Below are 13,354 nucleotides of genomic sequence, written 5' to 3'. Positions count from 1 at the left end.
ACCTGGTAGACACCGGCAAGGAGCAGTTCGCGAATGTGCTCTACTGGCTCCAGATTCCAACCACCGAAACAAGCGTCTTCGAGTTGATCTCCAATTGATCGGGCCGCAACGCAAGGGCGTTCTAGTCGACTGGTCGGTAGTCTGCTTAGGCCAAGCAGTCTAACCACCAACACTGCAAAAAGTGCCGAAGGAACAAAGATGCCCGGGGTCGAGACTCGAGGACACGGCGATTGGGTCTGATGGACCTCTCTCTATCACTATCACTCGGCCGAAGCCTGTGTCTGCGAGTGGACGACGACAGCAAGAAACCGACGACGGCCCAACGAGCAGCAGCAGAGTGATGGACGAAGGAAGAAGGAATGACAAGAAAAAGGTATGAAAGAAAGATACCACGAGGCGGCGCACTGCGAAGTGGGATCCGTTGAATTAAAAACAAGTCCAGGTTTGGGCCTCGGCGGGAAACAGCGGGGACTTTCGATGGAGACAACGTCTGAGAACACCGAGATCACCGGATACAGTACAAGCTATGGAGGATAAAAACCAAGAACGTCTGAGTGCGATGTACGAGAAACGAGCTGCCAGTTCAAGGCTGCTGCTGCTGGGTGTGAGTTGTCGACGGACGCAAGGCACACACACCCGACCCGACGCGCGCGCGGTGCCGGACAGGGCCGGGCGCCCATCACCGGGCAGACAGTGATTTCAAGGGGCCAACAGGCGGGGACTCGCATCTCGTCTCGTCTCGCTTCCTCGCCTTTTGGCCTCTTCCAGGTTCACCTCCCTGCCCAGACCATCGACAAGGGACTGAAGGACTCGGCAGTGCATCCAAGAGCTGACGCATCACGATGTGCGCTTCTGGCCTGGGATACAGTGCAGTGATGGGAAGATCATGCCCTCTTCGTTTGCCGACTGCTCACACTTCTGAGCTCACTGTCATCATGAGGACAGCCACTGCTACCCCAATTGCTCTCTGCTGCATGCCGGCCGTTTCCTCTCGCCTCCCATTGACACCTCGCGGATCCCCACTGATTCCATTGACAACCCCCTGTCGAGGTCCCTTGTGCGAAGAAAAAAAAGCTGGCTTGCGCTACCAACCCCTGGCCCCGAGCTCTCCGGCTGGTGGTCAAGTCTGCGAATGGGAACTCTCGGATGGCTCGAGAACGCCACGATTTTGCACATCCCAGGCATCTTTTCCAACTCGCTTGCTTACTGCGTGCAACCGTCCGCCTTGCCAGGGCCCCGTGGTTCACCAGCATGAGATTTCTGGAGTGCCCAGCTGGTACTGACCTGTGATGATGAAACTTGAGAGAAGTGAGATGTCATCATCAAGGGGGCTTGCCGTTGCCCTGCCCAAGCTTCTCCAAAGCTTCCTCTCAAGCCACCAGAAAACTCCGTCGGGGCCGGCATCGATGATGGCATTGCGCGGGATCTCGCCTAGCAGAGTTTCATTAGCCTGGAGCCCTTGTTCTTTTTTTTCCTCTCCCGTCCCTTGGCCATGCCTCGGCCTGTCTTGTCTGGGCTGCCTCTCTGTTCCGTGTATTCACTCTCGGTCTGGTCTCACATCATGATCCATGGCCATGGTCCCTCCCTCGCCTCCGTCGATGCGGAACAAGCTACTGCACCAAATACACTTGCATTTTAGATGCTGTATAAATGGCACGAGGTCTCGACATAACTGCATGGGCGGGCGCTTACACACCGACACGCGGCGCGATTAGATGCCACACAGCGGTTGGACAATCCGCCCGGCGCGGCGGCGCCTTGCATAACACAACAACCAGCAGGAACTACACGCAGCAGTAGATCCTCAACCGCATCAGCCGCACGCACGACATGCTGCAACTCGTCCCTCACCGCCAGCTTCTTCTGGCCAGAGGCCCAACTAATGCAGGCGGACCGCGAGGATCTTGCCCCGTGACACCCCGGACCGACCTCTCGACCACCTCTATTCCCCAGTGTAAAAGGTGCGCCTTCAGCCTCGGTTTGCATCAGCCTGCGTCTCTATTCCGAATATATCGTGCCATTGCTCCCGGATTGATATCGTGACTGTGGTTCCCTCCTCTCGGGTCTGAGTTGTCTCGTTTCGTCTCAGCTCACCTCGGGGCCAAATCCCAAGCGAGGGCTCATCAACGACACAGCCGGATCAAATCGCGCTGGGGAGAGTCAGAAACCCAGCACCGAGGCAGGATGCAAAACACCAGGCAAGGGGTCTCGCTGAATCAACATGACGCATCCCATCGCGAAGTGCCTCCCAGTCCCAGGTCCAGGGTTCGCCCCCGGCGACTCGGGAAGATCAGCATCCCGAGCCTCAGCGAGCTCTCTCCCGTGGCAACCACATCAAGGCTCTTTTACAGGGTCCAATTTGGCGAAATTGCCATCTCCCTGAGACAACGTGACTTTACTTCAGCTAACGTTGGAATCTCCATGATCATGATATACTGCCACAGGGTTGCTTTTTGGTGACTGATTTCTTTTCTTTTATCCAGAGCTTCCCATGTTCCGGGTGTCTATTCCATAGCATGGAAGCTTTGATCAAAAGAAAGCAGAAGCAAGACAGGCCGTTGCCCGCTCTTGGCCAGGGACTCCTCCATCTGGTTTAAAAGGGTCGTGTCCACCATCATATCATCCAAGTTGCGAGGCCAATGTGGGGTTCGGCGTAAAGCCTCAAGCCTCGACTCAAGCCACAGACAACTCTCCAGCCATATGTGGCTCATCACTCTTCTCAGCCTCCCCCACCACAGCCACATCTCGGGGTCGGACCGCCGCCGTGCGGGGTGGGGGAAAGCCGAGAGCGGGAGGGGACGGCTTTCAACGGCCAGTATCTCTGGTGTTCCGCGTTTCCAGGTCGGAAATGTAGAGCTCCTTCGGAATAATCAAATCTTTGATACCATTTTTCCTCCTCGGTGAACAATAATAGCGCAATTCCTTCTTCCTCATACTCTGCTCTCCTGTCTGTCCTGCTGCTTTCTCGTACTGCGTCTCCCCATTGAATCCCCAGCCATCTCTCCTTCCCCAGAGTCGACGTCACTCAGTTCTTCCCCAACAAAAACACCATCTCGAGGGGTTGTCTGACCGACCAGCTTCTCACCGTCTCTACTTTACTCTCAATGGCCGTCATGTCAATCGATAAGCTTGCTCCATCCGCTGCGGCGCCTCCGGACGACAATGTGCTCTGGAGGCATCCGAATCCCGAGTCGACTCCGATGTGGGAGTTTCTTCAGCATGTCAACAAGAAGCACGGGCTGAGCTTAGATGGCTACCCAGCATTGTACAAGTGGTCCATTGACGAGGTGGCTTTGTTCTGGGAGGAAGTTTGGCACTTTGTGGGCATCACGGCATCTAAGCCGTTCGACGAGGTACGAAAGCCATGAAGACGGATCTCGAAGGGCATTTACAGCCGGTTGAGGAACACCAATTGGCCTTCAATATGCTTCAATGGCTATTAAACTCGACTAATTCCCCTCGCAGGTCCTTCCTTCTAACGCTCCCATGTATCCTCGCCCCGACTTCTTCTCAACTGCTCGTCTCAACTTTGCCGAGAACCTCCTCTTTCCCGCAACATCTCCACTTCCCGAACCGGATTCTCCAGCCGTCATCACCGTTACCGAGCTCCCCGGCTCCACGGTGACAACTTCATGGGCTGAGCTCCGAGAGGCCGTTCGCCGCTGCTCCAACGCTCTACGCGCAGCGGGCCTCAAGCCCAATGACGTTGTCGCGGGTTTCGTTTCTAACCATGTCGAGGCGCTTGTCGCGATGCTCGGCGCTGCCGCAATTGGTGCTATCTGGACCGGAATCAGTCCTGATAACGGCGTTTCGGCTGTTTTGGATCGTCTAAACCAGATTGCGCCCAAGGTCCTGTTCGCTGACAACGGCACTGTCTACAATGGCAAGGAGTGGTCCAGTGTCTCAAAGACGACCGAGATTGTGAGCGCTCTGAAGGGCAATGGACTTGAGACCGTGGTTGTTATCAACAACATCAGCTCGGGAGGACTTGGTCTTGAAGAGATTAGCAAGCAGGGAGTTTCAGCGGTCGAGTATGCCAAGTTCCTCGACTCTGCATCTGACGAGGCGATCAAGTTTGAGCAGCTTCCTCCTTCGCACCCTCTCTATGTACTCTACTCGAGCGGTACTACTGGACTTCCCAAGGCCATTGTCCACACGGCACTTGGTACGCTCCTGCAACACAAGAAGGAGCATCTGCTTCACTGCTCGCTCACTTCATCGTCCAGGATGCTCTACTACACCACGACCTCGTGGATGATGTGGCACTGGAGCATCGGTGCCCTTGCAGTTGGTGCTACCGTCATTGTCTACTCTGGCTCGCCCTTCCGCCCTCATTCTCACCTCTCTATCCCACGCCTCCTTTCCGAGTTTGAGGTTACTCACTTTGGCACCTCGGCCGCTTACTTGACCGCCCTCGAGGCCAGTGGCGTCTACCCTATCCGCGACAAGTCCATTGACCTCTCCAAACTCCAGGCCATCTACTCGACTGCCTCACCTCTTCCCCCTTCCACCTTCAAGTTTGTCTACGAGGCTTTCCCGAAGCACATCAACCTTGGCTCCATCACCGGAGGCACAGACATCATCTCCCTCTTCGGTGCGCCCTGTCCACTCCTCCCCGTGCGTGTCGGTGAGATCCAATGCGCCGGCCTTGGTATGGCTATTCGTGCAGTCGACTCTGTCACAGGAGAGCCGATCCCGGCTGGTGAGCCTGGCGACCTCCTCTGCGTCAAGCCCTTCCCGTGCCAACCCCTTACCTTCTTCGGCGCCAACGGCGAGGCCAAGTATAAGTCGGCCTACTTCGATCGATTCGAGAATGTTTGCGGTGTGGATGGACCAGTGTGGCACCACGGTGACTTTGTGCGAATCCCCGACCCTGGAACGGGAAGTCTCGTCATGCTGGGTCGATCAGACGGTGTTCTGAAGCCCTCGGGCGTGCGATTCGGATCAGCCGAGATCTACAACATCCTAACACGCTTCTTTGCCTCGGAGGTTGAGGACGCTGTGTGCATTGGACGCCGAAGGGAAACGGACACAGACGAGACGGTCTGTCTCTTTGTGGTGATGGTTCCCGGTCAAAAGTTTGGTGACGACCTACGCACACGCATCAAGGCCAAGATCAAGGCCGAACTGAGCCCACGACACGTCCCTGGTGTCGTGGAGGAGTGTGGCGGAGGGGTTCCCAAGACGGGCAACGGCAAGAAGTGAGTACCCATTTACTTTTCGAGCTTTGATATTGGTCAGTGCTGACTTTTTGGTTGTAGGATCGAGGTGGCAGTCAAGCAAATTCTTTCTGGTCTAGACGTCAAGACCAATGCGAGCGTCGCCAACCCAGAGGCGCTGGAGTGGTTCAGGGAGTGGGCAAGCACACACTAGGTGATTTTTACATGGGGATGGGTACTGGAGTAGACTTCTGGTTTAGGGAAATACTAGAATTCGGTCCTATGTGGTGGGCTATTGGATGTAGATAAAATATGGTAGAGCTTCTGGTTGGGATTGGGTAGGCCTTTATGGGTATTTCTATTTATTTTTAAGAGATTCACGGGTTTTGGTTTGATGAGAAGATACCTCTTGATGGACGGTCAGTATATGTGGTTGCTGTCCATATAGTACCTGATTATCTACAAATTGTGATTCTACATGTAGTTGAATTGAAGCCGATGCAATATAGTTCACTGTCCGCCATTGACAACCCAGGGGATCAGCATTATCGACAATGTCAACACCACAAGTTAGTTAACTTGATAAGACCGAGAAAACACAATCATCCAACCGAATGCCCACCCCCGCTGGACTATTGTACAGTGGCGCTGGGCTAGAAAAGAGTGATGTTCTGCCACGATTGTTGGCCTCTACAGGGTAGCGAGCATGGGCAAACTCAACCACCATTTCCGGACGTTCACAGACAGACAAGGACCACGCTCGCATAACCGAGTAATGAGTTGTGTCTTGGCAAATGTCCCATTACTCATATGCCAAAGGCAAGACTTGCTATCGGAAAGTTTCACAGACCATGAACTATGGTCATGGTATGGATGCCTCCCCCGGTGCACCCTTCTCTGTTACACCGACTCACCAGGCCCTGATGGACTCGGTCTACAATGGATGCTTATTGCGGGAGGTAAATTACGGGCAGATCTTCCCACAACTAGCCCAGTTACAAGGAGCCGACGAGTTTGCCTTTGATATGCTCAGTTCTGGTGTGTCAGATATGTTGAGTGGATAACCTTGACGAGAGAGCATCGCATGGCGAGAGGCAAGCTCTGTGTCTTGACGGTCTCGTTGCCCTTTTTGCCCCCATAGAAAGCTACTCAGGAATATTTCAATACGATTCGATACCTTGGACTTGCAGGTAGTTAAATCGATTTATTCACTGTTTCCCGTGGGCTGTGGTAATTCACATCGGACTCCATAGCATCCATAGCTAGCAGCTACGTGCTACCTGAGCATAGCCAAGGGAATGTTCTCCTGAGCGCGATGTCTCTTGTTTTCCCTATCCACGACGTTGTTTGTCGAATAAGGCCTTATGCATCCACGGAGAGCTTTAGATTTGGTTACGTAGGGACGCTCTCGGACTAACAATTCTTCACTGGTAACACAGCGCACGGCTCGCGGACCTGCGTAGGGTTATTCGACACTGAGTCATGTCTGCATATTGCGACATGGACAAGGCACATTGAGCCGGGAAAAAGAAAAGAAAGACAAGACGAGACAAGACAAGACACGGCAAGACAAGGAAAAAGGAAGCTCTCTCTAGCTGCGTCGCATCTCGCAGAAATGAGATCGCCGAGCTTCTGTTCACATTTGTAAGCGCGAACCAACACCAAGTGACGACGAGCAAGGGAAAACGCCTTGGTCAAGCCATGAGAGGAAACAAGACAAATTTGGCGTCCAACTTTCCGTCACATCGAAAACGGAGCCCGGTCGCTGGGACAAAGGGAAGTCTTGGCTAGGGCTTCGAGAAGGAAATAAACGGAGGTGGTGTCATGAATCATGCACCGGAGATAGGGGAACACACATGCAGGCGCTGCTGTCTGTCTGTCTGTCTGCCGGCCATGCTGGTGCGAAGGACGATCTGGAAGCAAAAGGGGCGCCAAGCCGGCAAGCTATCGCCTGGTCTCAAGATTTTCCCGACTCAAATGAGCGCGCCTTTGATCAGGAGTCAGGAGAGATCAACACCGGTGAGGCCACGGCAATTGCTCTTTGTGGCATTGACGACAAGTCTGTTGAACGAGGCGCGGCATATAACAAGCCCAAATATTGCAATGGGCTGTCATTGCTAATGCCGGCTTGAAAACTGGTAACCTGTTGGTGAGAGCAACCTTGCACCGAAGCCGTGATGTCGATTTGGGAACAAGGCCGAGATTGTCATCGCGAGATAGTTCAAGGTACAGGAACGGCAAACATGTCGAATCTGTGACTGTTAGCCGAAAGGATATTTTTGACCACTGCGCAACTATGTCTGCACGAGACCTCGGGTTAACAGTCAATGTGCCCTGGTTGTCTGGAAAAGGCAGTCGGGAAGAAATGCCTGTCAACACCCCTGAGCTCATCAGGGGCATCATCGTCCATCGTCCATCACTATCCGGACTTGGAATGGGACGGGTAAGGGGACTGGGGTTCGGCCACATCGTAAGCCCCTCCTTCAGGCCTTGAGTGGGTGGATGTTTGGCGGATGGTAAATTGCGCTGGGGCCCTGGACCTTCTGCCCTAATAGGCGCCATTGGATGTTGAATCGAATAAACGCATGCCTGTCTCAAGGCGCGTTGTCTTGTCCCAACTTTTCTGCAGTGGGCGAGGCTAACCTGGGAACATGACACCATGAAAATCTTGGAGCCACGGCGGCGGAAGGCCGATCTTGACAGACTCGGGATGTATTTGACTGGACAGACAACCATACCAGCCAGCCAAGCCGACTATTCGAGAACCCAGAGATGGCCTCGATCGTAGATGAGAAAAGCCGCTTTTGCTGGCTGTCCTCAAAAAGGCACTGGCATATGTGGAACTCGACCATCCCATCCATAGGCATTGTGATCTGGATGCGCTATGCATAGCGCACTTTGGAGGTTGCATTCTGCTGCAGGTACCATCTGTAGTACGGCACCGTCACTCGTCCAAAGTCCCTGCCTGGCCAAAGGGAAAAACGCCAACAATGTTGTGCCCTGCTCGGCTCTTCTTAAACAGCGAGAGCGCCCACTCCTTATTCGGAATCAACTGTCTGACAAATGGCGGTTGGCTGCTTTGCTTCAGGCTGAGCCGCGGAATGGCTGTCGTACGAGCAGTCGACGGATATGGGTGTGGGTGGAGGTTGGCGGCTCGAATCAGAGGAGTCGCCCTATCAATAAGCTTCCTGCTGAACGCCGCCAGACGTAAACGGCGAACAAGCACCTGAGCCTCTTGGTCCATTGCCAGCAATTGAGTGCAAGAATGATCGACAGCCAGGACAACCGAGAAAGCCATCCATGGAGGAGCAGGGTCCAGAATCGCAACAGAGGAACAAGCAGGACAAGCCCCCAAGGAGCCTGCCTTGCAAGGAACAGGGGATTGCTGGAGCTCCTGAGGTTGGCTCCACAAGATCCTCCGCGGCTCCATTTGTTCCCCGGAAGGCTTGCAGCTGCTTGCCCCATATGTACCATGATGGGAGCCGGGGGGTTGCGACCGAATTGTTGCAGGATGGTCATTGCCTGTTGGAACAGTGTTGGAGGCATGGTTGCTGGTAGATATCGCCTCCAACTCCGAAGTCGCAAACGACGTCGGCACAGTAGGTTTTTTGAGTTGTGCAAAGCTTTCTTGGGCCCTGCTCTAGACATCTTCGTGCCTGGGTAGAGTCCCGTTGTCCCGGGGCCGGACAATGTGTCTTGTTCCACGGGTGTCTTGTTGACGAAACCGTACCAAGGTACCGAGCATCCTTGGCTATTGCGGGAGCCGACTGACCACAAGGTTACGGGTCAAGCATACCATACCGTAGGGGGGCTTGAAGAAGCCGACTCGAAGCCCTGGACTGTCCGTACCTGGGGAGAAGCGTGGTGACCACCCGAGACCTGGTGTTTTGTTTCTGTCCATTCCAGCTGCTTGGGAGCAAGCCAGGAGTGACAACTGGAGAAACAAGGCCCTCATCGCCAGGACTTTGTTCGGCCGCAAGGGGCCGTAGACAAAACCAATCATTGTCCCGACGACAATGGGGGGGGCGGCAACCCCATATGGTACCAAGCAGGTCCTGCCTGTCGACCATGTCGTGTTTTCCTTCCGGGGGTCACTGGGTTGAACCCCGTCGAGTAAGTGAACCAGCGAGGATTGATTTGAGTGGATGACGGTGGAGTCGACAAGGCCCGTAGGCGGCAGCCCGGAAAACAGCCCACGACGGCTTTGGAGGAGATACCTCTGAGACCAGCAGGTGTATTGTGAAGCTCAATGTCACTCTTGAGGGCAGCAAGCAGCGTTTGTACACCTTCTTCTGGGCCGGACTGGGCTCGTCTTGGCCCAAGCTACGAGTAGCTAGTCCGGGTTCTAGGTATGAGTTGCTAAACAGGCACCTGGTCCTCCTCCTGAATAAGTAGAAGAACATGCTATCGTCGACAGCCTTGACTGTCATGATCACCCTTGAGGCGACCCGGGTAGGACACTGTGTCGTATTAGCAGATGACCTGTGATATCCAATGCCGTGGGCTGGTTCTCTGGTGTTGAAGCTTGTCGGAGCTGGATGGATGCCATGATCAAATTTGGCGGGAGATCACCTCAGTGGCTCTGGGTGGATTGCCCTCTGACCAGCGGACGCATCCAGTGGCCGTGCCCACTGCAATCTGGGTTGCAATCCGGTTTGTGGTGGTGCGCCTCCAGACTTGCATCCAGCTCGGGCTAGGTCCCTCCGCTGCTAGGGCGAGGCTCTAGCCCTGTTCGCTGCCCGGAAAGGCCTGGCTCGGCCTCTCAGTGGGCGAGGTGAGGTTCTGATGGAAGCTCGGGTGGGCTTAGTTGATGGTTCCCAGGACGAGGTCAGGGGCTGGTCTGTTGTTGATGCTGTGCATGTAATGTAATATGAAAGTACTGCTGCACAAAGTCCCATCGCCTGGAGGAGGGGACAGGACAGCTCGGCTCCAGGCTGGGACTTGGATCATAGTCGACAGTAGGCGTCTCCGATAAAGGAGGGCATTGCGCGTTTAAAGTTGGAATGAGATATCCAAACGTAGGTGGTGATGTCGATGATGATGGCCATGGAGCCCGTACATGAAGAGGATGCCATTTGAGTGGATGATGGATCAATGGATGGATGGAAGCCCGGAAGAAGTGCACAAAAAGGGTCGGGGCGACGGCGACGGCCGCAGGGTTCTAGTTGCAGGTGCGGTGCGTGCGTCTCCTTGGTGGAAGTCCACTGTAAATTGACGGCGGGGCCTTGGAGAAATCGAGGTACATTGAATTTGCTTTGGACGTTGAGAGGGACGATGTACCCGTCTTTGGGCGGACCGAGGCAGTGCGGCAGACGGGAGCGTTATTCCTGCTTCTCTTGTACCGTCTACGATAGCATCAAGAACCGCAAAACAATACCCGAATACCCAAGTTACCTGGAATACAGCTGACTTTGAGGAACCGGCCGAAATTCTGCCCGTCCGCAGCTGTCGATATTTGGGATGGATGGTGGTCATGTCCTAGGTCCCGTCCTCCAGCTAAGGCATTGTGCTGCGACTGGCTCGCCCGCCGCCCGCGCCCACACTCACCCACTCGACGCACACACCCCCCTGTAGCTTGCATTCCCTCCCCCCTAAAGGGCCCCTACCACTAGCAATCCTCCTCTCCTCGCTCCCTCTCCCTCTCCGGCCATCTCCCTCTCCACTCGCACTGCAGTTTGTCCATTTCCATCCATTCATCCACCGACCTCAGCCGGCCGAGCCTCTGTTTCCGCCCATCGTCAATTTCTCCTCTCGATCGCCGCTCCTTTCTGCTTTGCTCTGCTCTCCTCGAGCTCGACTTGGACCTGAGCATCGTCGTCTTCCCCTGGACTTCGTTCTCGCCCTCGACACCGCTTCCGAAACACTCCATCCCGCTCTCCGTCTCGCTCCTCGCGCGTCCGTCGTTCGATCACAATGAATTCTCAAGGCCCCAGCGATGTGTCGCCCGAGGCTATGCAATCGCGCATCCAGCAGGCCCGTCGCGAAGCTGAGACTCTGAAGGACCGAATCAAGAGGAAGAAGGATGACCTCGCCGACACAACCCGTATGTGCTTCTCCTCGTTTGCTCTCCCCTGGCGGGTGTGATGGCCCGTCACATCAACACCCGCGATGATTGCATGGACGTGAGCTGTAAACAAAGCTTCCATGCGCTCTCAACGCCATTCCGCCATTGTCTTGTTCTTGCTGTAGAAATCAATGCTGACGCGGTCTTTCCAATCCACCAGTTCGCGCTGTCGCGCAACAGGCCCACGAGCCTATCCCCAAGAACCAGCTGATGAAGGCCAAGCGGACGCTCAAGGGTCATCTGGCCAAGATTTATGCCATGCACTGGTCTACCGATCGGAGACACCTCGTCTCTGCTTCTCAGGATGGCAAGCTCATTATCTGGGATGCTTACACCACCAACAAGGTCCACGCTATCCCCCTGCGTTCATCTTGGGTCATGACCTGCGCCTACGCCCCCAGCGGCAACTTTGTTGCTTGCGGTGGTCTCGACAATATCTGCTCTATCTACAACCTCAACCAGCAACGCGATGGCCCCACGCGTGTCGCCCGCGAGCTGTCTGGCCACGCCGGCTACCTGTCCTGCTGCCGCTTCATCAACGACCGCAGCATCCTCACCTCATCGGGTGACATGACTTGTATGAAGTGGGATATTGAGACGGGCCAGAAGGTGACCGAGTTTGCCGACCATCTCGGCGACGTCATGAGCATCAGCCTCAACCCGACCAACCAGAACACCTTCATTTCTGGTGCTTGCGACGCCTTCGCCAAGCTCTGGGATATCCGCGCCGGCAAGGCTGTCCAGACCTTTGCTGGCCACGAGTCCGATATCAACGCCATCCAGTTCTTCCCTGACGGCCACTCGTTTGTGACTGGATCCGACGATGCCACTTGCCGTCTCTTTGATATTCGCGCTGATCGTGAACTCAACCTCTACGGGGTAAGTGTGGGTCTGGCAAATTGGCTCCTGAGCCTACGCTAACGCAATTGGTAGTCTGAGTCCATTCTCTGTGGCATCACCTCGGTAGCCACATCCGTCTCCGGACGATTGCTCTTTGCTGGATATGATGACTTCGAGTGCAAGGTGAGCATTATTGTCTGGCTCGTGGCATTGTTCTCGAGCCTGGATAATTCCACTCTTGCTAACATGACATAGGTGTGGGATATTACTCGGGGTGAGAAGGTTGGATCTCTCGTCGGCCACGAGAACCGAGTCAGCTGCTTGGGCGTGAGCAACGATGGCACAAGCTTGTGCACGGGCTCATGGGATTCTCTGGTGAGTAAACTGCTGAACCATCAACGGCGCCACAGGCGTATCCTCTGCCTGGCTCGGAATGCTGGGGTGGGTTTCTACAATGGAGTCATGACTAACATGATCCCCAGCTTAAAATCTGGGCCTACTAAACGCTGTTTGCGACCACGATGGACCTTTTGTCTGGATATACAAATGCCAGTACGCGCCGCGGCCTCTATACCATCTACGTTCAAACGATTATATCGCCCACCGATTTCGAACAGGACCAACGACGCCCATCACAGTCGCGACTATTGGCGTACGCAGGACGACGTGACGAACCGCACCTATCTCTCACACATACCCTCTACAGACGACTTTCCCCGGCCGGACGCACGCGAGAACTCGAATGTGGGCTGTTTTCCCGTGGTGGACTTGGGAAAGAAGATACACTGGCTGATGCGATACCTCCATTTCTTTTATTTTTCGTCGTTGTTTTCCTCATCGTTTCTTGTCTCCCTCCGCACTGCAAAATTCTCTGCACCATAGTTTCCCCTTTTCTGACACAACTTGGGTTGTTAGTAATGGGTGGTTGTATTACTGGATGGGTTTCCTCTGTGTTCTTCAGTTGCCCCCTGTATGCGCCTCGAGTCTCCGCGGCACGCACTTCTCGGTTCCGACCGTTTTTCTACTACAAAGCGATAATTCAACGAGCCGGGGTCAGCTGTGGGAGGACGATTTCATACTAGGGGAATCCAAGGGAGTTGACGGCTATACCGAGCAAAAATTTCAGACCTCGAGATAATACACCATGATGTTTCAAAAGCTATCCACACTTGCCGCCTATCCGTCGTTCCCAGTCGCTGGCGTATATCACGAATTCTGAAATTACTCGGCACTCCCTGGACGGACTCGGCTGGATGGACGTGTTTGCTGGCGGAGTTGTCGCGATTGGAAG

At 54.6% G+C, this 13,354-nt stretch overlaps 2 protein-coding genes across 2 annotated transcripts; both read left to right on the top strand.

The window, feature by feature from the left end:
- Positions 1-3,113: 3,113 nt before the first annotated feature.
- On the top strand, positions 3,114-5,373 carry MRS44_008870 (uncharacterized protein; the record flags this gene model as incomplete). Its single annotated transcript, XM_046269715.2, has 3 exons — positions 3,114-3,353; positions 3,466-5,201; positions 5,262-5,373. 3 exons carry the CDS (start codon positions 3,114-3,116, stop codon positions 5,371-5,373), a joined length of 2,088 nt encoding a protein of 695 aa, XP_046132324.2.
- Positions 5,374-11,072: 5,699 nt separating this feature from the next.
- On the top strand, positions 11,073-12,566 carry MRS44_008869 (uncharacterized protein; the record flags this gene model as incomplete). The annotated part of the gene is made up of 5 exons (XM_046281220.2): positions 11,073-11,202; positions 11,384-12,102; positions 12,157-12,246; positions 12,319-12,438; positions 12,546-12,566. The coding sequence occupies 5 exons, from the start codon at positions 11,073-11,075 to the stop codon at positions 12,564-12,566; spliced, it is 1,080 nt and encodes a 359-aa protein (XP_046132323.1).
- Positions 12,567-13,354: the final 788 nt, after the last annotated feature.

The sequence above is a fragment of the Fusarium solani genome (genome assembly GCF_023522795.1).
Source record: "Fusarium solani strain SB1 chromosome Unknown bctg00000005, whole genome shotgun sequence".
Taxonomy (NCBI): Eukaryota; Fungi; Ascomycota; class Sordariomycetes; order Hypocreales; family Nectriaceae; genus Fusarium; species Fusarium solani.
Note: the sequence above shows the minus strand (reverse complement) of the source record. Positions and strands in the feature narration are given on the sequence as shown.